The following is a 24,466-nucleotide window of genomic DNA, read 5'->3' as shown; positions in this document are numbered from 1 at the left end:
AGTGTAAAAGGTAAAGAAACACTCAGAGCCAGTTCAATTCCCAGCTCTGCTAGTCATCAGATAGGTGAATACTGGCAAGTTATTTCATCTGATAATATTTCATTTTCCTTATCAGTGACAAGGGCTAACACACCTAATTCCTAACTTTTTTTGATCATTAAAAGAGATCATATGCATAAAGCATTTAAAAGAGTACCTAGGAAATAGTAAGCAAAATATAGGTGTCCATTATTGATGACAGTAATAAAAATTTCTGTATTGGCAGAACGATTGGAAACTTTCTGAGTAAACATCAATAGGGGACTACCTGAATAAGTTTTTTAATATCTGTCATGAAATATTATACAGCCATTAAAAAAAGACAGAACTACACCAGATTGGGGAGGGCATAGCTCAGTGGTAGAGTGTGTGCTTAGCACACATGAAGTTGTGGGTTCAATCCCCAGTATCTCCATTTAAAAAAAAAAAGAAGTGTACCAGATGAGTAGGTAGGATCTTCATAGTAAATGTGACACTAAAAAGATGATTAAAATGTGTGTAAAATGATCATTTTATTTGAAAACACTGTAAAAATTCCTGGCATGCATGTATTTTTATATTTAAGTATATGAACATGTTTGTATGTAATTGTGTGTATGCGTGTATGTAAAAAATATATAAATAAGAAAATAATTCAGAATTTTTATGAGTATATATTGTAAATATTGATTTATGACACTTTCCCCTGTGGGCAAGAGTTGGTGTGACTAGAATATGTGGGTATTAAGTAGTGTATTATTCTTAAAGTTTCTGGAATTGGGATAAACATTATTCCATTTGCAATGTAACTAACATAAATCTTTGATTTTCTCTAAAGATAACTCTGAATATGAATAAAATTGCCATTTGCAGCCACTGACAGATGGATTCTGGGGACTTGACATTGGGGATTTTCTTCCTGTCCCAGAATGGTGTTGAAATTCTGGGGAATTCCTCCTTCCTTTTGATTTATACTTTCAATTTCCACACAGGAAACAGGGCAAGACCCTCAGACCATATATTCAAACATGTGTTCTTAGCCAACTGTTTCGTCCTTCTCTCCAAGGGAATCCCTCAGACAATGGTATCTTTTGGGTGGAACAATTTCCTGGAGGACTATGGATGTAAATTTTTGTTTTGTATTCACAGGGTGGCCTGGGAAATCTGTCTCTCTTCCACTTGCTTCCTGAGTGTTTTCCAGGCCATCACAATCATTCACAGTAAATCCAAGTGGGCTGAGCTCAAAGTCAGAGTCCTAAAGTATATTAGGCCTTTCTATTTCCTTTGCTGGGGGGTGCATCTTCTGGGAAACATAGTGGTTCCTCTGAAAGTGACTGGCCCAAGGAAGATAAGAAACAACGCTCTGAACTATTTTGGATACTGTTCCTGTGCTGTTGTTAATCCTGTCACCTCCTCACTCTTTGCCTTTCTGCATGCTTCCATTGATGTGGTGTGCTTGGGGATCTTAGTCTGGACTAGTAGTTCCATGGTGCTTTTTCTCTACAGGCACAAACAGCAAGTTAAATATATTCACAGCCCTAGACACATCTTCAGCCTCTCTCCAAAGACAAAGGCTACCCAGAATATTGTGATTCTTGTGTGTACCTTTGTCTTTTTTTTCACACTTTCTTCTATCTCCTTGATCTATATGTCCGTGTTTCACGTTCCAAGTTGGTGGCTGATGAATGCAAATGTATTTCTGGATGCATGTTTCCCAGCTTTTAGCCCTTTTGTGTTTATTAGTGGTCATATCCATATTTCTGGGCTTTGCTATGTCTCCTGTGAGAGAAATGAAATTTTCCATAAATTTTGCAAAATAATATGAATCTCGTGACTTTTGTATAATAGCAATTTATTAATTATTTCTATGTATAAAGATATATGTATGTATATGTATATATAGGTAGATAATGTAGATATAGATATATATTTCAACCCATGTTATATGTAAATACTTATGCTCCAAGCAATAGTGTACAGATAAGAAGTACTCATCATTATAGAAATTTAGGCTTGGGATTCTGGGATGGGGTTCTGGAGGCACAGAGGAAAGGACATGCTAGAAGGAGAAGGAATGGGAGTCACCTGTTACTTGCATGGTTTACCTGCTCTGCCAGGTACCAGCTGAGTTTAGGCAACTGTTAAAATACTATCAACCTACTTGAGCTAACTGACATTTATAGAACACTCTACCTATCAACAGGAGAATACACATTCTTTTCAGGGGCACCTGAAACACTTAGCAATATGGGCCATCCTCTGGTGTATAGAATGATTCTCAATCAATGTAAAAGTACACAAGTCATACAAAGCATGTTTTCTGACCACATTGGATATAAACCAGAAATTAATAAGAGAAATATATCTGCAAAGTCCCCAAATATTTGGAAACCAAAAGAACATGGATTAAAGAAGAACTGAAAAACTGATGGGCTGAAGAAGAAATAAAAAGAAATTAAAAATTATATTAAACTGAATGAAAATGAAAACATCTTTAGTAGGCTAATTTCCCCCCCAACACACACACACCTTCTCCAGACACAAAGGTAACCATGTCCTAATCCCTGGAACCTCTAAATGTTACCTTATTTGGAAAAAAAGAATTTTTGTACATGTGATTAATTAAGGATCTTAAGACAAGGATATCCTGGATTACACAGATGTGCCCTTGTATTAGTTTCCTAGGGCTGCTATAACAAATTGCCACAAGCTGGGTGGCTTAAACAACAGAAATTTGTCTCACAGTTCTGGAAGCTGGAAGTCTTAAATCAAGGTGTTGGGTACAAGATCAATAAACAAAGATCAGTTGTGGGTTTTTGTACTGATAACGAACAATTTGAAAAAGAAATTATGAAAACAGTTCAATTTACTAATAGCCTACTCATAGCAGTTCTTTTACCCAATATCAAGAAAAAATTAGAAGACATACTAACAGGAAAAAAACACAATTTGAAGAGACAGAGCACACATCAGAACCATGGCCAGATATGGCAGGGATGTTGGAATTATTGAATTGGGAATTCAATACAACTATGATTAATTAAAAGACATCTTTGGAGTAAAAGTAAATGGATGGAGAAAGATATAACATATTAACATTAAGATGGCAAAATATTAAAAAAAAAAGCAACCCAATCAAAAAATGGGCAGAAGACCTAAATAGACATCTCCCCAAAGAAGACATACAGATGGCCAACAAGCACATGAAAAGATGCTCAACATCACTAATTGTTAGAGAAATGCAAATCAAAACAACAATGAGGTATTACCTCACATGGGTCAGAATAGCCATCATTCAAAAGTCCACGAATGATAAATGATGGAGAGGGTATGGAGAAAAGGGAACTCTCCTACACTGCCTGGGGGGAATGTAAAGTGGTATAGCCATTATGGAAGACAGTATGGAAATTCCTTAAAAAATGAAAAGTAGACTTACCGTATGATCCAGCATTCCCACTCCTGGGTGTATATCCATCGAAAAATATAATTCTAAAAGACACATGTACCCCAATGTTCACAGCAGCACTATTTACAATAGCCAAGACATGGAAACAACCTAAATGTCCATTGACAGATGACTGGGTAAAGAAGTTGTGGTATATTTATATAATGGAATACTACTCAGCCATAAAAATAACGCCATTTGCAGCAACATGGATGGACCTGGAAATCATCATTCTAAGCGAAATAACCCAGAAAGAGAAAGAAAAATACCATATGATAACACTCATGCTTAGAATCTTAAAAAATTAAAAAGAAGACACTAATGAACTTATCTACAAAACAAACAAACTCATGGACATAGAAAACAAACTTACGGTTACCTGTGGGGAAAGTGGGTGGGAAGGGATAAATTGGGAGTTTGAGATGTGCAAATTTTAACTACTATACATAAAATAGATAAACAAGTTTCTTTGGTAAAGCACAGGGAACTGTATTCAATATCTTGTAGTAATCTATAATGAAAAAGAACTTGAAAATGAATACACGTATGCATATGAAGGACTGAAACATTATGCTGTACATCATACTGTAAACTGACTATACTTCAATTGAAAAAAGATTCTATGAGTCAATTTAGAAACATTCTAAATATTTCAACAAAGTGAATACATAGTTTTGACCATTGATAAAATAATTAACTACATGCACAGATATAGCAACTTACACTATTGTGTAAATATCTGAAGCTGTCCTGAATATAATAATTGCAATACAGATAAAAATGTCAGAATTCAAAAATTGGGTATGACATACCTCCATAATGGTTTCACGAGAACAGCTATCTTTCTGAGTGTTGTAGATAGTACACACTACCCTCAGGAAACTGAAATAAGAACTCATGAGACAGGCACATAGAATTTGGAGTTGGAAGAAAGAGATCTGAGTTGGGTCTACACTTCCTAACTTCAAAGTTCTGTCGACTTAAAGAAAAATGCACAATATAGGAGTTGTGAGTTTAGGTTTTATTCAAGGATCTTACTGAGGACTATTGCCTAGGAGAGAGCCTCTCAGTAGTTCTGAGGGAACTGCTTTGAAGAGATAGGGGGAGAAATTAATTTATATATGATTTTTGGCTAGGAAATATATGCAGTCAAGCATACATCTTGTTAATAGATTACTTCCATTCACACACATACACACAAACTCAAGTTAATAAATTTTAAGTGCTTTTCTCTGTATGGGAAAATGGAAGAATCTGGGTGCATTAAAATTCTTCCTAAGATAGACATCTCTCTCAGGGGTCTGCTTGCCCAAAGCACAGAGGGCCTCCTCCTATTTCTCACCCGGAACTCCTCAGAGTGCACTATCGGTCAGCAACTGCAGCGGTTAATGGCTCAATCCTTGCAGAACTGGATGTTGAGTAACATTCTGTTTCACAGTTCACTCTCGTCTGCTGCCAGGCACCTCAACCTTGAAAAGACATTTATTCCCCTCCTCCACACACAGAGTCTTACTTCATTACCAACAGACTGGGGATAAAAAACATCTTGTCCAGCCAGCTTCTCTGAGCAACTGTGGGAGTCACAGCAGGTAAAGTGGACTTAATAATTTGCAAACATTTGCATAGGAAGAGAGTTATTTATTATTTATTTCTACTTAGGGAAGGTCTTGGGCAGAAATTACCTAGATATACAATTTGCCTGGAAAATGTATAGAAAATAGCAGATAAATAATGTCAATTGGCCTGTACTGTAATATTTTCAATAATGCAAGTAAGCTGATGATAAATACTCTATGGTTTTCATTTCAATAATGTTATAGGTTATGAAATATTAACACCAAAGTAATTATATTCTGGAAGATTAGGAATATGGGAGTGAGTAGTCGGTGTTCTGAAGCTTCCCGTTTCTTACTGTCTGCTGACTTATATGTGCCACTGAACTGCCTAGTGACTGTCCTGCTTACTTCAGAGACAAATCTCAACTTTAAAACACTTCATGGAAAAATTCTTGATGCTGCTTCTTTACTAAAGGATCCCTTGCTGATATTCTTTTCTAGCTCTTTTTCTGGCATCTTCTAAAATTCTTTATTTTTTTAAGGTAGCAAGATAACACATTTATTCTGAATCTTAGAATCCAAACCCTTGTACAGATTAATCTAATAAATTGTTTTAAAATCTGAATAAATAAAATAAAGAAGTACAAAGTTGGAGAATTCATATACACGTTCTCAGGACATACTGCCAACTAAGAAGTGTCGCTTGCCATCTGTCTCTACAAGGACTGAGTCATTAGCCACTGAAGTCACTGACCTTCAACACGCCCTGAATGGAGTTCAGGTTGGAGATCAGGAACGAGGCGCTCTGTGCTCTGGGAAAACTGGCAGCGCAGACAGTTCAGTTAATACTTAGATACTTACTTTTTTTTTGGTCGGGGAGCAGTAATCAGGTTCATTTATTTATTTATTTAATGGAGGTACTGAGGATTGAACCCAGGACCACGTGCATGCTAGGCACACAGTCTACCACTGAGCTATACCCTCCGTCAGGAGAAAATTTTATGAGACCAATTTCTTGCATTTCTCATACTTAGAAAAGTACTTAAGATCATAAACTGAGTTATGTGTTCTTTGTGATGAGCCACAACCTTTTACTGAGATGTGTGCTCGACTGGATGTACCCTTTCTTCAAAAATCACACATATACTGACCTCTCTCCTCATCACTTTGGAGTAGCTCCTCAGAGCTATCTGAGTGGCAGCCTCTCAGGTTATAGTCCTCAGTAGGTCCCCAAATAAAACTGAAAGTCACAGCTCTCATGTTGTGTGTTTTTATTTCAGTTACTACCATAAAGCCATAATAATTAAAATAGTATAGTTTGTGCTCAAGTATAGACAAATAGTTAATGGAACAGAAGAAAGAGTCCAGAAAGAGACCCACACATACATATTCTCTTATAAAATTCTACTTTTTAGATCATTTTTTTCTTACGTCCAATTATTCTAGGAAAATCAATTAAGCAATTTAATTGTATCAGACACAAATCATTCCAAGTGACCGGAGGAGAGAACAAACAAGAAGTATTTAGACATCATTTCCTGGTCAATGAGAGGTCTCTGTGAGACTTTGTACTTCACATGGAATATTGTCTGTCCTACTGTCAAAATCTGCATGTTTCCACAGCTCTTCCGCCCCCATGAAGAGGGTCTTCTCCAGCACCATCCTTGTTCTAGCCATCTCCACGTGGACTGCCTTTGCAGTTGGTGAGTTCCATGTCCTTGCTCTGCCCACATTTTCTGCGGTATATCCAGGAACATGGAAAAATTAGAGATAAAGTGGAAGTGCTGTCCTGTTTTATTTAATCCTAATTCCGCATGTTCCAGATGCAGACACTGAAACCCACAGAAAGAAAGGATTCACACAAAATGTATTGGTATCAAAGCTGGGAGTCGAACCAAGATCTTTCAAATTCAGGACCACTGAATTTTTCAAAATACCTGGTTACCATCCAGGACATTCTAACCTTTGAAACACTCATTTCCAGAGACTGTGTATTTACATTTCTCAAACCTCAGAAGAACTTCATTAGGCTCTGTGGAGGTAGACTCAGATATTATTCTGGTTAATGGCTGATTCTGTTACCAAGCTCAGGTTTGGCGGCTCACAGCTCAAAAGCCAATACTCAAGAGATGAGTGTTGGTAGGAAAGGACAGGCTGCTTTACTTAGAAGGCTGAAAACGTGGGGAGAAGGTGGACTCATTTTCAAAAACCAATTCTGAAGATTCTGCTCAACCATGAAAGTTGTTTAAGGGAGAGTCACTTGGGGAAGGTGTCAGAGTCTTCTTCATCTTCTACTGTGTGCAGACTTTCTCCTTATTGGCTGGTGGTGAGGTAACAGGGTGGTATTGCGGGAATCTTGTGCTCAGCCTTAAATTACCATCCTCCACCTGGGTGGGGACCTTAGTTTCAGCAGAAATCAAAGGCATTATTATGTATATTCCTTGAGGAGGAACCAGGACCCTGCCTCATGGCTGCACTATTGTTTCTTGACTTCTCCTTTGTTTCTGCATTCCCTCCCTTCCCTGATTAGCTACTGTTTGAATATGCCCTTTGTAACTCAGGGAAGGTCTAGGAGGCTGAATGAAGCCTATCTCCTGCAAATAAGAAACGGGGGATGTGGAAAGGATTTGTACCTGGGAGGGCCCCACCAGGTCCTGCTCTGTTTCAACTCCACAGATTAAGGACTCAGTCCTTCAGGACTGCCCCCTTCTCAGACACCAATCACAAATCTGGACCTCCCAGTACTTCTGATTGACCAGTTACAAATCAGCGGTCACCATGACCCCCTCCTCAGGTTTGATAATTTGCTAGAAAGGCTCACAGAACTCCAGAGAGTGCTTTACTTACTGTTACCAGTTTGCTATAAAGGACACAACTCAGGAATAGACAAATGGAAGAGATGCACAGGGCAAAGTATGTGGGAAGGGGCACAAGGCTTCCATATCCTCTCCAGGTTTGCCACTCTCCCACACCTCAATGTGTTCACCAGCGTGGAAGCACTCAGGACTCTTTTGTTTAGGGTTTTTATGAAGGTTCCATTATGAAGGCACGACTGGTTAAATTATTGGCATTTGGTGATTAATTCAGTCTCCAGCCCCTCTCCCTTCCCCAGAGGTAGAATAAAAGGTTAATGTAATAGATTCTAAATATATACTTGCTGTCCTTTCTTTTCTCTGTTTCTTTAAAGTACATAAACTTATATAAAATAATAATTATAGCAATTTATTGTTGGGTTTATAACAAATATAAATATTATATGTATGATAACAATAATACAAAAGGAGGGAAAAAGGAATAGAGGTATATAGGAGTAACATTTCTATATATCACTTGAATTAAAATAGTAGAAATATGTAGTAAATTCTGATAAGATATATATGGTAAGCCATAGTGCTACTACTAAAAAAAAATCAGAAAAGATTGTGAAAAAAATCTTTAAAGGAATTACAATGATACACTAGAATATATTCACTTAATGCAATAGAGAACAGTAAGGGATTAGGGAGCAAAAAGTCACAGGGCATACAGAAAACAAAAAATAAAATGGCAGATGTAAATTCAACTATATCACTAAAAACATTAAATGTGAATGAATTTCATAATCCAATAGAAAGGTAGCAGTTGTCAGATTGGATTTAAAAAGCAAGATCCAACTCTATGCTGTCTTCGGGAGGTTTTTTGTTTTTTGTTTGGTTTTTTTGCAGAAATAGAAAAGCTGACTCTAAAATTCATATGGAAATGCAAAAGACTGCAAATAGGAAAAATAATCTTGAACAAGAAGAACAGAAGAAGAAAGTGATCACATTTTCCAATTTCAAAACTTACTACAAAGTTACAGACATCAAGACAGTGTGGTACTAGTGTAAGGATAGAGATATAGGTCAATGAAGTAGAATTTAGAAATAAGAAAAAAAAAACCCTCACATTTAGGATGAATTGATATTAGAATGCTTCCAAAATAATCTGATGGACAATTGTCTTTTCAACAAATGCTGCTGGGACAACTGAATATCCACATGCAAAAGAATGAAATTGGACCCCTTTCTCAGGTTATAGACAAAAATTAACTCAAAATGGATCACAGAAAAAAATGTAAGAGCTAAAATTATAAAACTATTAGAAGAAAACATGAGTGAATTTTTGTGACTTTAGGTTATGCAAAGCCTTCTTAAATATGATACCAAAGACAGAAGAAACAAAAGAAAAAAAAAAGATCAATTGGACCTCATCAAAATTAAAAATTTTAGTGATTCAAAGTATACCGACAAAGATATCAACAAAGTGAAAAGACTGCCTAGAGAATGACAGAAATTATTTGTAAAGCATCTATCAAAAAGAGATAATAACTGGATAAAGAAGTTGTGATATATATACATACACACAATGGAATACTACTCAGCTGTAAAAAAGAATAAAATAATGCCATTTGCTGCAACATGGATGGGCCTAGAGATAGTCATTCTAAGTAAAGTAAGCTAGGAAGAGAAAGAAAAATGCCATATGATATCATTTATATGTGGAATCTAAAAAAAAAAAACCACACAAACAAACTTATCTACAAAACAGAAACAGACTCACAGACCTAGAAAACAAACTTATGGTTACCCAGGGTGGGCAAAGGGGGTGGGAAGGGATAAATCGGGAGTTCGAGATTTGTAGATACTAACTACTATATATAAAATAGACAAACAAGTTTCTACTGTATAGCACAGGGAACTATATTCAATATCTTGTAGTAACCTATAATGAAAAAGAATACGAAAACAAATATATGTGTATGTATGACTGAAACATTATGCTATTTACCAGAAACTGACATAACATTGTACACTGACTATATTTAAAAAAAAAAAAGAATTCCTTGAGAATTCAAAGCAAAAAAGGAGAGAGAGAGATAATAACAGATGTTAGCAAAGACGTGAAGAAACTGCAACCCTCATATAATGCTGGTGGGAATGTGAAATGGTGTGGCTGCTTTAGAAAGTAATCTGGTAGTTCCTCCAAAGGTCACCATATAACCTCACAACACCACCCTTAGGTACATACCTAAAGGAAAAGAAAACATATGGGCACACAAAATCTTGTACATAAATGTTCATGGCAGCCTTACCCATAACAGCCAAAAAGTGAAAATAACTCAAATGTCCATTAACGGATGAATGGATAAACAACATACAGTAAATACATACAATAAGATATTAGTTATAAAAAGTAATGAAGTGCTAATGTGCACTACAACATGGGTAAACCTTTAAAACATCAAGTGAAAGAAATGGACAAAAAAGGCTACATACTTGATTATTCCATTCATATGAAGTGTCCAGAATGGACAGAAAGTAGACTAGTGGTATCTGGGTCGGCAAAAGGGAGGAGCTGTTGATGGAGGAATGAGAAGGCCCTGCTGATGGGCAGAGGACTCCTTTTTGGGGTGATGAAAATGTTCTAAAAGTGACTGTGGTGATGGTTGCACAACTCTGTGAATACACTAAAAAACAAACTGTACACTTTAGGTGAATTCTATGGTATGTGAATTATACCTTAATAAAGATATGTAACATAGAGCTGATAATATACATGTTCTGTATTATAATACCAGTTCATTATAATTATAATTTACATATATATATAAGATTGCAAAGACTGCTTTGGATCAAGAGCATGTATGCCTTAATGAAACCCAGCATCTTTTAAAGTATCTCAATATTAACTATTTCACGGTAATTTGTCACTTAGAGTGTATTTTCTAAAAACAACTGAGAAGGATTGTAGAAGTTGTTACTGACCTGAGAAGTGGAAGGGCTGAGATTAAGATCTCTACAAGGAGAGGGCAGAAGTTTCCTGACTGTTCACTCCTTTAGAGGGCAGCATGCACCAGAAAGGAACCCTGGCCTCCGCTGATGGGATTTGATGCTTCCTGTGTGCCAACCAGCTCTCCCTGATCCTAACTTTCCCACCTAAAGGCAGAAGTCAGAGCAGCAACTCTTCTTTTGTCTTCCAGACTTTCCTCTTCCTATGGGCAAAGGGACACACCTAGAAGAGACAAAGGTAAGCTCTGCTTCCCTGGTTTCCAAGCGCAGGAATGGGGAGAAAAAGAGTTTCCCTGATGGTCTCAGCTCGTGCTTCTGAGAGGTAGGGACCTCTCTGTAACCTAACAATCACATTCTATAGTTGTAGGGCAGCAATTTTCATCCTAAAAAGGAATTTATAGCCCAGACTGAGAAGTCCACAGATTACATGTTTTATATTATACTATATATTATATTCATATTGTTGGTGGTAAATGCCAGGGGTCAAACCCCAAGATTTCTGAAGCCTGCTCTCCAAACTCATGATCTAGTGCTCCTTATCCCATCCTCCTCCCCTGCAACCAGGGATTATGGCCAGAGCCCTGGAGGAAGGTATCTGAAGCAGTGGTCTGTCTCACCCTCAGGTTTTGTGCACAGAGAATATAAGTAAGTGCTGGATTTTCTCTTACATCAAGCCAAGTGAACCCATATGTGGCAGTGACCAGATTACCTACAGTGGGGAATGCCACCTCTGCTACAAAATTCTGTAAGTTTTGATTTTATTCTTTCCTCTCAAGTCAGGAGCCTAAATGTGGCCAAGATAGGGATGATCTCCTCAGAACACTTCCCACTAATTAGATCTTCCCTCCAGAGACTCCTCCACTACTTGCTCCTTCATTTCTTCTATCCCTCCCTGTGCTTCCCAGAGTGATCCCATTCAGGCAGAAACAGAAACACACTGAGGTGAGTGTGCTGTGTCTGGCCTGGACAAGGATCAAGTGGAACTGACTCAGTGGCAAGTAGGCACAGAGCTCAGATGATGTGACCACCTCAGGCCAAAGAACAGAAGCCTGATGAAGAGGAGGAGGCAGCTGGATGAAGAATCTTTGTCTTATTAAGTCTAACACTTGGACTTTCTTAGTGACTTTTTCCAATGACTGCTTTTTATCCTGTGTATGGGCTGTACTTTCCTGGTTCTCTGCATGTGTCATAATTTTTTTGTTGAAAACTGAACAATTTAAATAATATAATATGGCAACCCTGGAAATCAGATTGTCTCCTCTAAGGTTTGTTGCTGTTACTGTTTGTTAGTTTTGTGGCTTCTGAAATAATTCTATGAACTCTGCATACTTTTGTCGTGTATGGCCACTAAAGAGGTCCTATTCAATTGCCTCAGTGGTCTCCTAATGATTGGATAGAAATTATCTTAAATGGCTAGAACCAATAAATCTCCCAGTCTTTGTCAACAAAAACTTTGTGTGTGTTGAGGAATGCCCTCAATGCTTAGCCAGGCAGTTTAAAAGTATACCTTAGCCTTCACTTCCCATTTGCACAGAACCTCAAGATTAGCCAGAGATGAGAGCTTAAGCCCTTCTCAGGTCTCTCCTGAGCATGTACGTAGCCTACACAAGTGTATGGCCTTCTAGATTCTTGGGAATACATAGGTGCTTTTCAAAACCTCCTATGGACATCTCATTCCCCAGCTTTGACTTTTAAGCTTTTGGTTAGCCTATTGTTTACCCTGTTACCCATCATATGGCAGCCATGATGCTCGACAATTGCCTCTGATCATGTTCAACCAGGGCCTCCAGGGAAAAGGCTATATGCACTGGGGGAGCTCTGAGTCAGGTCAAATCCAGAGAACTGCCAGGCAGGTCAAATAATGACAATCCTCTGATAATGGTACTCTGAAGGCACTCCAACACCATTCTGTCCCCTCCATGTGTTTCCAGGCTGTTGTTTCTCAAAACTACCACACATGTGGGGAAGACGGGAATAGGGCAAGTTAAAATTCTACAAAGCTCACTGTTCTTATTGAGAGTCAGCCATTTTTCACAAATAAATGCTCCTTGGATTGTTGCAAGCCTTTTTTTTTTTTAAACTTCCTAAAGTTACGAAAAGATTGATTCTATTTTTGCCAGTGCTCATACTGTCTTTATGGAGAAGAGAATTTTCAGAGGTTCTTCTCTGTTTTCACTGATGTCCCTGCTAAGAGCTTACTTTTGAGTGAAGATACTAAGAACAAAAGCAGAGTAACTTGACAAAGGTCTCATAGCTATGAATGGGCTCAAGGGCTTATTTTTTTAACAGAGGTAAATTTGCATAACATAAAAGTAACCATTTTAAAGTGAACAGATTAGTAGCATTTAGTACATTTACAGTGTCATGAAACTACCACCTCTATCTAGTTCCAAAACTCATCACCTCAGAATACCCATTAAGCAGTTTCTTCCCATTCCTTTCTCCTCAGAGTCCCTGGAAACCAATAATCAGGTTTCTTTTTCTATGGATTTACTGTTCTGAATAGTTCATATAAATGGAATCATACAATATGTGACTCTTTGTGTCTGGCTTCTTTCACTTAGTATTTTTTTTGAGGTTCATCCATGTTGTAGCATGTATCTGCACTTAATCTCTTCTTTTATTGCTGAATAATATTACATTGTATGTACCTACCACAGTTTGTTTTCCATTTATCCACTGATGGGCATTTGAGTTGTCTCCATCTTTTAGCTATTATGAATAATGCTGCTATGAACATTTGTGTACAAGTTGTCCAAGCACCATTTGTTGAAGAGACTACTCATTTCCCATTGAATTGTCTTGGCACTCATTAAAACTTGGTTAGCCATAGATGTTTGGGTTTATTTCTGGATTTTCAATTCCATTCCACTATTCTCTGTGTCTGTCCTAATGCCAGGACCACACTGAATACAGTATTTTTGCAGTAAGGTTTTGAAATCAGGAATTTGGGGTCTTCAATTTTTTTTCCCCCAAGATGGCTCTGGCTACTTAGGGACTTTTGCAATTCCGTATGAATCTGAAGATAGGCTTTTCCATTTCTGGAAAAAAACACAAAAAGCCACTGGGATTTAGATAAGCATGACACTGGATCTGTAGATTGGTTTGAGTAGTATGGACATTTTAACAACATATTTCCAATCCATGAGCATGGGAGAGCTTTCCATCTATTTAGATCTTCTTTAATTTCTTCCAGCAATGTTTTGTAGTTTTCAGTGCACAGTCTTTCCCTTCCTAGGTTAAATTTATTGAGGTATTTTACTTTTGAATGCTATTGTAAATGAAATTGTTTTAGAAGTCTTATTTTCAGATTGTTCCTTGCTGGTATATAAAACATAACTGATTTTCAAATGTTGATCTTGTATTCAGAAACACTGCTGAGTTTATTAGCTTTAATAATTTTTATAAGAATTCTTCGGGATTTTTCTATATATAGAAACATGTCATCTTCAAATAGAAATAGTTTTACTTCTTCCTTTCCATTTCGGATGCCTTTTTTGTCCCCAGCTTTACTGAGGTATACACAAATAAAATGTTAAATGACTTTTATTTCTTTTTCATGCCTAATGCTCTCACTAGAACTTTCAGTATAATGTTGACTGTCAGTGGTGGAAGTAGACATTATTGTCTTGTTCCTGATCTTAGAAAGAAATCTTTTAAGCTTTCACCACTAAGTACAATGTTAGCTGTGGGTTTTTCATAAATGTTCTTAATTATGTTGAGGAGGTTCCCTTCTGTTTCTAGTTTTCTGAGTTTTTTGTAATATGAAAGGGTGTTGGATTTTTCAAATGCTGTGTTTTCTTCCACATGAATGTGATGAGCCCATGGTTTTTCCCCCTTCAATCTATTAATATGATGTTATTAAACTGGTTGATAGTTTTAGATTGAACCACCCTGAATTCTCGGGATAAATCCCACTTGGTCAGGGTGTATAAACTTTTAATATGCTATTGGATTCAGTTCGTTAGTATTTAGTTGAGAATTCTTGCATCTGTATTCATAATGGATATTGTCTATAGTTTTCGGTTTTTGTGATGCCTTTGTCTTTGCTGTCATGGTAATTCTGGCTTCATGGAGCAAATTAGGGAGTGTTCTTCCTCTTGTATTATTTGGAAGAGTCTTGAAAGGGCTAGTATTAAATCTTGACATGTTTGATAGAATTCACTTGTTCCTGAACTTTTCTTTGTTAGGTTTTTAAATACTGGTTCAATCTCTTTACTTGACATAGATCTGTTCAGTTTAGGTACTTTGTGTGTTCCTAGGAATTTATCCGTTTCATCTAAGCTATCTCATTTATTGATGTACAGCTGTTGATAGTATTCCCTTATAATCATTTTTATTCCTATTAGGTCAGTAGTAACATCTTTAACTTTCATCAAATGTAGTTTAACTTTATTGCACATTCTCTTTCTAATACTCTGTATTTCTATTTAAATATTCAAGATAATTGTGAATTTTCTATATTTAATTTCAAGCTAAGTATGTTTTATACATTCAGCCTCTTTGACAAATAAATAACTATATAGTAGATGTTTTAAAATATTTGTTAAATAATTCACTATTGGCCGAACGTTTTCTTCTCAAACTTAGCCAGAGATTATCAAGTAAAATTATAATTTATGTTACACCACAGAGCAAAAATAATCATTTCAAATATAATTTCTTTCAGATATGAAGGGCTTAACATAACTAAGCTGCACGATGGGCCATGTGTAAGTAAAGTCACTTTTATTTTTAATTTTTGGCAGTAAACCAGATATAGTTAAAAGCTCACTGTTGTAGAGGGCTTTAGATTCTTGTTATGAAACATTTCAAACATACATGAAATTAGAGACAATAATATAATGAACTTCATATGCCTGTCATATAGATTCAACAAAGAACAATGTGTTTGCCACATTTCCTTCCTCTATTTCTTTTACTTCTCTTTTTTCTTTACTGAAATATATAAACACACGTCAAACATCATGTCATTTCACTCCTACACACTTCAGAGTGCATCTCTGAGAAGTGTGACATTTCCTTACACACCCACAATGCTGTTATTACACCTAATGAGTTCCTTGTCATCTTCTTTTGAACATATTTCATGTTCAGATTTTCCCAGCCATCTCAAAAATAACATCTTCTGCTGGAGGAAATGTATTTTGGCCTGACAATTTGGCAGTAATGAACATCTGCTCCACCCTTTTTCTTCCCTGTAATGCCCAAATTGGGGGATATTGACAAAAGACACTAACTGGAACACAAAATGTTATTCTGAGAGTGAACAGACCAGACTCTGAGTAACCCTGAGGTTTGAGATATTGTGTCTTTGATTTTGGGGTCATAGGGCCCAAGCAAGAACTCAGTTGATGTCACAGAGATCATTATAGCTTTATGAGGCACAGCAAAGGGACTGGGACAAGTTACCTTGGAAGAGAAAATGAAGAGGGTCAAAGGCAACACAGGTTAAAAAGACAATTTTGTAATAATTTTGTAACAGTCTCTTCTGACACCATATCGGTAACAAGTTCACAAGGCTCATCTGATCTACAGACCAGCATACATATTACTCACTTAGGGAAGGTCCACAACCTGAATGTTCTCTAGTTCCACTAAAGAGAAATCATAAAGACTTTCAGGCACTTTCATGATCTGGGGTAACTGTAAAGAGACCTCACATGATCTCTACCTCTGTCAGATTCTTTCTGACCTGGGCCAGTTCACAGACAATACTGCTGAATCCCCTCTGCTTACAGCTAGACCACAGCCCTTGTCAAAGAAACCTCTGGTCCTTTTTAAACTTGCAACTTCAAAGAGATGCTTTTAAACTTAAGGATATCCATAGAATGGCGTCTGAAGGCTGGCTGCTGGGAGAATTTGTTTTGCTCAGGAAGGTCAGTCTTTTGTTCTCTTCAGGCCTTCAACTGATCAGATGAGGCCCACTTACATTATGGAGAGCAATTTGCTTTACTCAGAGTTCACTGATTTAAATGTTAATCTCATCAAAAAACACCCTCACAGAAATATCCAGAATAATGTCTGACCAATAAGTTGGTACATAAAATTAACGATCACAGAGCCTGTCCTTAAGCCAGTGGCTAGAAGACTGCTGCTCTCCAATGCAAAGCACCTGCTCCAAGGACCACTATATGAACAAGTGGTGAGCTTTTAGTTTTATTCAAGACTTTCTATTTTTGTCCATTTGCTAGACGGCACTTTAGTCTCCTAAAACAAAAATGACGATACTATAATCTTCAATCTAGGGATGGCATGAATTACAAACTATTAACACTTTTAGGAGGTTCTGAAATTCTGCTAAATGCATGGTCAACCTACAAAAGCAGTAACATTTCTTTACAGCAGTAACACCCAATTGGAAAATAAAATTAAAAAAATAATGTATCACTCAAAACAGAAACAAAACCTATGAAGTATCTGGAAATTAACCTATTTAAAAATAAGAATACTCAAGACTTCCAAAAAGAAAACTTTAAAATTTGGCCAAAAGATATTTAAGATCATATGAATAAATAGAGAGAGAGTCCATGCTCTTAGATTACAACTTAAGTATTATGAGTGTACCAGTTTCTAAACTCTTTTAAAAATTCATTTCATTCCCAATCAATATTCCAGTTGGACTGAAGATCTCTGATAAGTGAAGGACACATGAGTAAGTTAGCAGATAGCTGGCAGAGCTAGAGGAGATATGTGCTATACCTAAAGACAACAAAAAGCTAATATGTGGAATGCATATGCAAAAAGCAACAAATGCATACACAAAAAAGCAACAAGATAATATACAGCAAACCAACAGAAAAATAGGCAGAGGCTATGGTTTTATAGAAAAATAAAGATATAAGACTAATGAGCATATGAAGGATGTTCAAAGCACATGGATAACCAGACAAATTTGAATTGAAACAATAAGATACCAAAGTGCACCTATTATACTAGCAACAGTCAGAAGGCTCAGTAACGTCCAACGCCAGTGATGAGATAGAGATACCTGTACTCGTATATCTGTGGTGACAGGAAGACAGTTACAGCCACTCTGAGGAGCAATCGACCAGTTCTTAGACAAAGTAAGAAATTAAATTTATCTGTATGTCATGGTCCAGCATTTCCAAACCTAGAAAATCCCAAAGAAATTCTCTCACAGCTTGTAAAGTGACATACTTGTTTACTGCAGCAGGTGGCAGCTTTGGGGGCAGCCTGGGTGAGACCAGTCAAGTAATCAATAGGTAAACCATGGAAAGTGTCTTCATAGAGTTCTATGCAGCTTTCAGAATAAATCAGATGTAAACTTAGCAATGTGACAGATCTCAAAACACTGCACTAAGAGAAAAAGCAAGGGACAGAATAAAAATAACACAACACCTTTAGGGAAGTTAAAAATAAACAAACACAATATATTTTGCACAAACACATGTAAACAGAATGCTATACTGAACTCATTAAAATGGCTATGGTGTAATGAGAATAGGAATGAATGAATAATGAATGAATGGTCGCCCCTCCCCACAGCCTTTCACCAAAGCAGGAGAGAAACTCTGTTCCTGACAAGATCATAAACAATACAGCATCTACTACAGGAGGAACAATTACCACTGATTGTCAACCATGTGTCCTGCACTGTCACATGCTTTGTCTGTATCTCCTCTCCTGTGTTCCTCACAGCCCCCACTGCGAGGAAGGTGCTGCTATTAGCTGCACTGTACATTCAAAGATGCTGAGTTCTAGAGAGGAATGTGACTTACCCAAGGCCACTGAGTTAGGGGCTGGCAGGGCTGAATCTTGAACCTGGATTAGGCTGATTTCAGACTGTATACATTAACACCACTTCCTATGCCTCGAATAACACCCCATAGCCTCTGACCAGACTCTGCTTCATGTCAACCCCACTGTCTCTACCCTGTACCTTTTCTGCCCCACGGAAGTTCCCATACACTCTTCTGGGGTCCGAAGACTCACACAGGCATCTGTACCCACAGCTCTCGTCTTCTTGGCCCACCTCCACTCTGTGCTTTTGTTCTTCTTCAGATAAATTAGAATATCTCTGGTCTGCCTTAATTCATACAATAATTGTTTAGCATTCTTGCTGGACTATGGGTATAATTACCAATATGGTAGTTTTCCCTCTTAATTTTCCCAAATTTGATTTGCCTGAGCATGTATTTATTTCTCTTGCAGAAAAACTCCTGAACTTACCATGAAAAATTAAGAACTTGTTGAATCCCCAGACAATCAAGTAAAACACAATCATTGCCTTTACATTCCCTTTAGAGGAGGATGCTAGTGCTGGAGGAAACCAATACTTAGCATCAAACTCATTGACTTGCTTCTTCAGTAAATGACTCTCTCTGTGAATTTGGTTGTGTTTGATTTTTAGATCTCACATATAAGTGAGATTATGCAGTATTTGTGTTTCTCTGTCCGACTTATTTCACTTAGCATAATGTCCTCAAGGTCCATTCATGTTGTTGCAAATGGCAGGATTCCCTTCTTTTATGCTGAATTATGTGAGTGTGTGAATATATATATATAATATCATATACATATATTCTCACAACTTCTTTATCCATTCATTCAGTGGACACTTAGGTTATTTTCAAAATGGCAGGTCAAAAGTGTTCAAGTCAAGGGTCAGACATTTGGGTGGTGGTCAGGGACTGCAGTGGGGTTAGATGTTAGGGCTGCAGCAAAGGCCTAAGGTTTAGGATTTGAGTTTAAGGATCAAGGGATAGAGTAACAAGGTCAGCTTCAGAAGAGAACAAGTCAGGGTCAGGGTCAGAAGAGCTAGGGTTAGGTTACAAGTCAAAAGAGATCACTGTCAGTGGTGGGGTTAGGGGTTAAGGATATAGGATTTAGGGTAAGGTGTTAGGGACTAGGGTTGGATTTCACTGGTTTGTACAAAAACATTTTACCCTGGCTAGGTGACTCATAATTCAGCTATGATTCAAACAGCAAATTAAGGCATTTCAAACCGTAGAGGCCCCACAGACTACCATAAATTTGTTGGCTAGGACAGTCTTCAGCTACATACTGACCTGCTAAAGTGGGGACTGCAATTGCTCACATGTTTATTTATACTAGGGTTTATGTTACAAAAATAAAACAATCAATTAAGCAATTGAGGAAGAAAGCCACTTCATTAGCTCAACTTGACTAAACTAATCCTTGGGACTCATTCTCCTGATTAAACAGACCAGTGAGTAACCTGGATATGAAATGGGTCCCAATATTTTTAATCATATTTAGAATTCCCTTGCTCTTTTTTTGCCATCTTCTGCTGTCTGATATTTAGGGGTCTAAATACTGTTAAATATTCATTCCCCTCACACAACATTCAACTCATGTTACTGCTTCAGAAGGACACTGAAGTCCTCAGGGCCAATTTGGATGAGAGCTGATGAGAAGGGAGAAGTTCAGAAATTCTGGTGAGGGAAACAGTACAGACCTGGTGTAATGATGAAGGTGCTTACAAAGGATACTGATAGATAGTGTTTATCCAGAGACAGCCTGACACAGATACCTGAACTAACTCCTAAAGTCTTCTGGAGAATCTATAACCAAATGAAGTTGTATTATTTAATAATCCATCCACTTGCCCGAGGGCAGAATACTCTTAACTGGCTTCTTTGTTGGCTGCCATCAGCAGCTTACTCACAGAAAACAAAAGCCACAATTTTCAAACTATCTACAGTTTTCCTTCTTCCCTCTCTACTTTTTCTTTTACATAAATCCTGTTTTTGCCTTTTCCAGAGTCAATCAATTGTTGTTTTTCTTTGTATACAAGTAGAAGTTTTAAAATTATTCTTTGACAAGGGGAGGATTGGTCTTTGGCCTTCTGTTTTCTCTCTGCATTTTCTCCCATGGTCAACTCTTTACTGACACATTTCTAACTAACACCACTTTGAAACTCCCAAACCTATCCTTATTCAACCACCAACAAGCCCATTCTGCTCGACTACTATCATCCCAAACTCACTACATTCCAAACTGAATCATTTCCTTTTTGAAGCCAACCTCTTAACCAATTCCCAAAACACACAAGTTGAAACCAAAGAGCTGTTTTCAACTCTGTTAGAAAGTAAATGCGTTTTTGGCCTGATCCCCTGGATCCACAAGGAAGGGTTTCCCCCAAACACTGCTGGCCTCTTGCCACACCTTTTCTCCCCTGGCTGAAGCTTCAGGGACAGAGAGTCAGGCAACTGTAGCACAGCTCCTTCTTCCTCCCTTATTTTGGGAACCATTGTCTGGATTCTGCTGCCCTGTGTTGAAACTTTTACAGTAGGCTCTGCCCTTTGGCAGGGGTGGAGGGATGAGTTTTATTCAAGGGAATGTTAGGATCCAATGATTTGGCAGAGAACATAAAAAAAAAAAAAGACCAGATAAGGAATGTGGGGATCACACATCACATGTTAAGTTCAGGCTATGATGGGACCAGTGTTTGAGTCATTTCAAATGCTTTTCAAGTTGGCCATGTTGAATCTAAGGTCAACACTGGCCTTGGCCTTTGCACAGACTCACAGCCTTCCCTTGTGGGGCACCTGTAGACCCTAAGCAGCAGAGGGGAGTCTTAGTGAGCAGGCCTTGTGGAGGCACAGATTTGACTGTAGACAAGTCTTTCCCTATACAGGCCTTTTATATATCAGGGAAAAAAAAACCCACTTATTTGGCCCTTTACTATATTTTTTTAGCTAGTTTAATAGGCCAGGGGCTTTAAATTGCAATTAAGTTCCACATATACTAAGGAACCCGTGTGTAAGCTCCAAACTTTAAATTGCTAGTCCCAGCCTAGAAGGCAGCATGGGACGGTTGTCCCAAATTCTACCCCTTATGTTGTTGTGAGCTAGACACAAGGCCAAAGCACAAAATGGGAAGAACACATGCATTTTTTTCTACATGGATTAAGGGTCACTCCCCACCTGCTGGTCTATTTTTGAAAAACTCTGGCCAGGGTTTTATAGTTCTGAGATTTACACTGCAGCTTCAATTGTAAAAGGGTGGTAAGTTTTATTTATAACAAAAAAGAAACAGTGCCCTTGTTACAAATAAAATATGCCATCTTCTTAGACTGAAGTAGAAAGAACATTCAATGAAATGACCACAGCCACGAAAGCTGAGAAGATAATGAGAAAGCCTGTGCCTGGAATACTGTCTCGAGGGATCACACATGTTCAGGAAGTTCAGGATGAAAAGCAGATTAAGAGCCACCAGATTAGAAGCCATTAGATTAGGAGCAGGATGGGCAGGGTATAGCTCAGTAGTAGAGTGCCATGCCTAGCATGCACAAGGTCCTGGGTTCAATACCCAGTACCTCTGCTAAAAAAAATTAATTAATAAAACCTAATTATCTCTCTCTTCCCAAGGAAAGAAAAGAAAAGAAAAGTTTAGGAGCAGTGCAAGAACGAAAACAAAGGAAGAGAGGGGTAAGGGTATACCTCAAGTGGTAGAGCGCATGGTTAGCATGCACAAGGTCCTGGGTTCAATCCCCAGTACCTCCTCTAAAAATAAATAAACCTAATTACCTATCCCTTGCCAAAATAAAAATAAATATAAATAAATTAAAAACAAAGGAAGAGAGAGATTTTATTAAGAGAAAGCTGATATCCTGGAAAATAACTGAGACAAATCTCCAGGGCCTGGCCCTGGAGGCTCACTTTCTCCCCTACTTTCCACCAGCAGATGGTCGGCCCCATAGGTTTTCCTCCTGACAACAAAATGTTGGGAATTTGACACAGCATTGTAAAATGACTATAACTTAATTTAAAAATGTTTAAAAAAATTTTAAAAAAGGTAGAAAACTAATTTCACTTGGCTAAAAAAAAATGTTGGAAACTCAACTCTTCTAGAAAGCTGTACAGGAACAGAAAAATGCCAAAAATGAAGTGTCTGGAATAAATGATACTTCTCACCTGACCCATCCAGAAGCTGAGTACAGTATCTTGAGGAACACATGGCAGAGGTCTTGATTCTCACTTGGTCCCTGGAAGAACAATCTTCAGAAGAACAGCAGCTTCAGGTGAAAAACCTGCAGACAGTGATTCTCGACTGAAATGTGCGGGGTCAAGGAACACCTCCCCTCCTCCTCGCACCCCTTCAGTAGCAGGTGTCCTGGACCTGAGCAACTCCTGGAACACTGAGAAGGCAGTGGCCCTGAGGACTGCTCACAGTGGGCTAGGGAAGCTGTGAGATTAGAGCCCACCCTCAATGCAGCCCCGACATGCCAGAAACACAGGACCCAAAGGGGAGATGATATTAAGTAATTTAAATATGCTGGATGAAAAAGAAAGGCACCTCAAAGAAGACCTGGTTGGGGCTGCCACTACTGCTGTCAATTAACACTCCAAGACGGCAGCATGGTCTTAAATACCACTGTCTACACACAAGACTGGACACAGGTAGATGCCCCTCAGGACAGAACAAACTTCAAGTCATAATTAACCTCTTAATGGGTGGTTCTCCCAACTGAGTTCACAAGCTGGAGACAATAACTGGTATAGAATTACTTGAGTCCCAGCAAAATCAAATTAAGACCTTTTCAGCCTATTCACCTTCCCTCAGACATCACTGAGTGTCAGGGTCTTTTGACAGGTTTCTGTGACAAAACTTTCCCTGGCATCTGCTAGGGGCTGGGGATTGGCCTGCTTTCTAAATTTTGAGGATGTAGGGCCAAACTTTGAAAATTTTATATGTCCTGGTAACTATTTAGATTCTTTGTGTTGTTGCAATTGTTTTAAGTGCAGCTTATAAGCAACCAGGCATTGAACCTGGATATCAGTTAGAAGGCAGGTGCATTAGGCTTTCACACTAAGATACATCGTTCTCCAACAGCTTCATCAGCATTGATTAAACTGACATTTGGTCTCCACCTGCCTGCCATTTCTCTATTTCTATTGGTTCCGAGTCTGAGTTTAGAAAAAGGGTGTTATTTATTGAGTCTTCCCCTAGATCACATCTGCCTGTACTTTCATTATATAGGCATATTGTTGAAGACAGTCAAAGCAACCATAAAATATAGAACCAAAACCTTCCACAGTGCGTGTAAGACTGACAAAATGTGAACTAATGATCATGGCCTAAAAATCAGCAAAATCCCATAGCCCAAAGATATGTTAAAGAAGATAAAGATAAGAAACAAAGTTAGACTTCGTGCATTTGGAAAATAAGACTGAAACCAGATGTCTGGTCAGTGGCACATGGTAAGTTTACTCTCACCCTCTAAAGGCAGAAATGGACATGTACCTTCACCAGCCAGACAGGTAAGAAATGGACCTTTCTAAAGACACCTTGTGGAAACAAGCTGCCAGAACCACACACCCTTCTTCTAACATTCCAGGAGTGCAACACCTGTTTATGCAGGCACAAAGTCAGTTTAAAAAATTTTTTTAAATTTGTAACAGTTATAGTTTATTTTCACTCATCTCAGATTCAGTGATTCTCTCCAAGAAAAAAAATTTACCACTCTTATTCAACCTGAAACACTGTACCCTCTCCATACATCAGACGACACACCAGGAATCACCCCAGTTCTCATCTGCTCACCCTGGACTGTTTTACTAGACTCCAAGGTAACCCCACCCCACATCCTACCCTAAATTCCTTAGCGACATGTTCAAGGGCCTTACTAGTTTCCCTCAGGCTTATGTAAA

The 24,466-nt window shown here is 38.0% G+C and overlaps 2 protein-coding genes across 3 annotated transcripts in view; one reads left to right on the top strand and one right to left on the bottom strand.

The window, feature by feature from the left end:
• Window positions 1–24,421, bottom strand: part of FBXW12 (F-box and WD repeat domain containing 12) — a 57,133-nt gene extending 32,712 nt beyond the window's left edge. The window contains exons 1-2 of one of the 2 annotated variants that reach the window (XM_072941210.1): window positions 22,730–24,421; window positions 1,624–1,797 (exon numbers count right to left, since the gene is read on the bottom strand). The gene's annotated coding sequence lies outside the window, so the exon portion shown is untranslated. Of the gene's footprint in view, window positions 1–1,623; window positions 1,798–3,454; window positions 3,849–22,729 lie in introns of those variants that run through there. The other variant, XM_072941211.1, reaches the window with a different exon arrangement.
• Window positions 4,898–19,178, top strand: SPINK8 (serine peptidase inhibitor Kazal type 8 (putative)). Its single transcript, XM_015234907.3, has 6 exons — window positions 4,898–5,052; window positions 6,643–6,722; window positions 11,018–11,064; window positions 11,450–11,571; window positions 15,496–15,538; window positions 19,002–19,178. The coding sequence occupies exons 2-6, from the start codon at window positions 6,656–6,658 to the stop codon at window positions 19,011–19,013; spliced, it is 291 nt and encodes a 96-aa protein (XP_015090393.1). The 5' UTR covers window positions 4,898–5,052; window positions 6,643–6,655; the 3' UTR covers window positions 19,014–19,178.
• Window positions 24,422–24,466: the final 45 nt, after the last annotated feature.

This window comes from Vicugna pacos, chromosome 17, assembly GCF_048564905.1.
Source record: "Vicugna pacos chromosome 17, VicPac4, whole genome shotgun sequence".
In the NCBI taxonomy this organism is placed as follows: Eukaryota; Metazoa; Chordata; class Mammalia; order Artiodactyla; family Camelidae; genus Vicugna; species Vicugna pacos.
The sequence above is the reverse complement of the archived record's forward strand: the minus strand, read 5'-3'. Positions and strand labels throughout refer to the sequence as shown.

Excerpts from the sequence above, each read along its gene's own strand:
- SPINK8 (XM_015234907.3), top strand. The coding sequence starts at position 6,656 with ATGAAGAGGGTCTTCTCCAGCACCATCCTTGTTCTAGCCATCTCCACG. Across the intron at positions 11,065-11,449 it reads CACACCTAGAAGAGACAAAG|GTTTTGTGCACAGAGAATAT; the intron begins GTAAGCTCTGCT and ends TCTCACCCTCAG. Across the intron at positions 11,572-15,495 it reads CACCTCTGCTACAAAATTCT|ATATGAAGGGCTTAACATAA; the intron begins GTAAGTTTTGAT and ends AATTTCTTTCAG.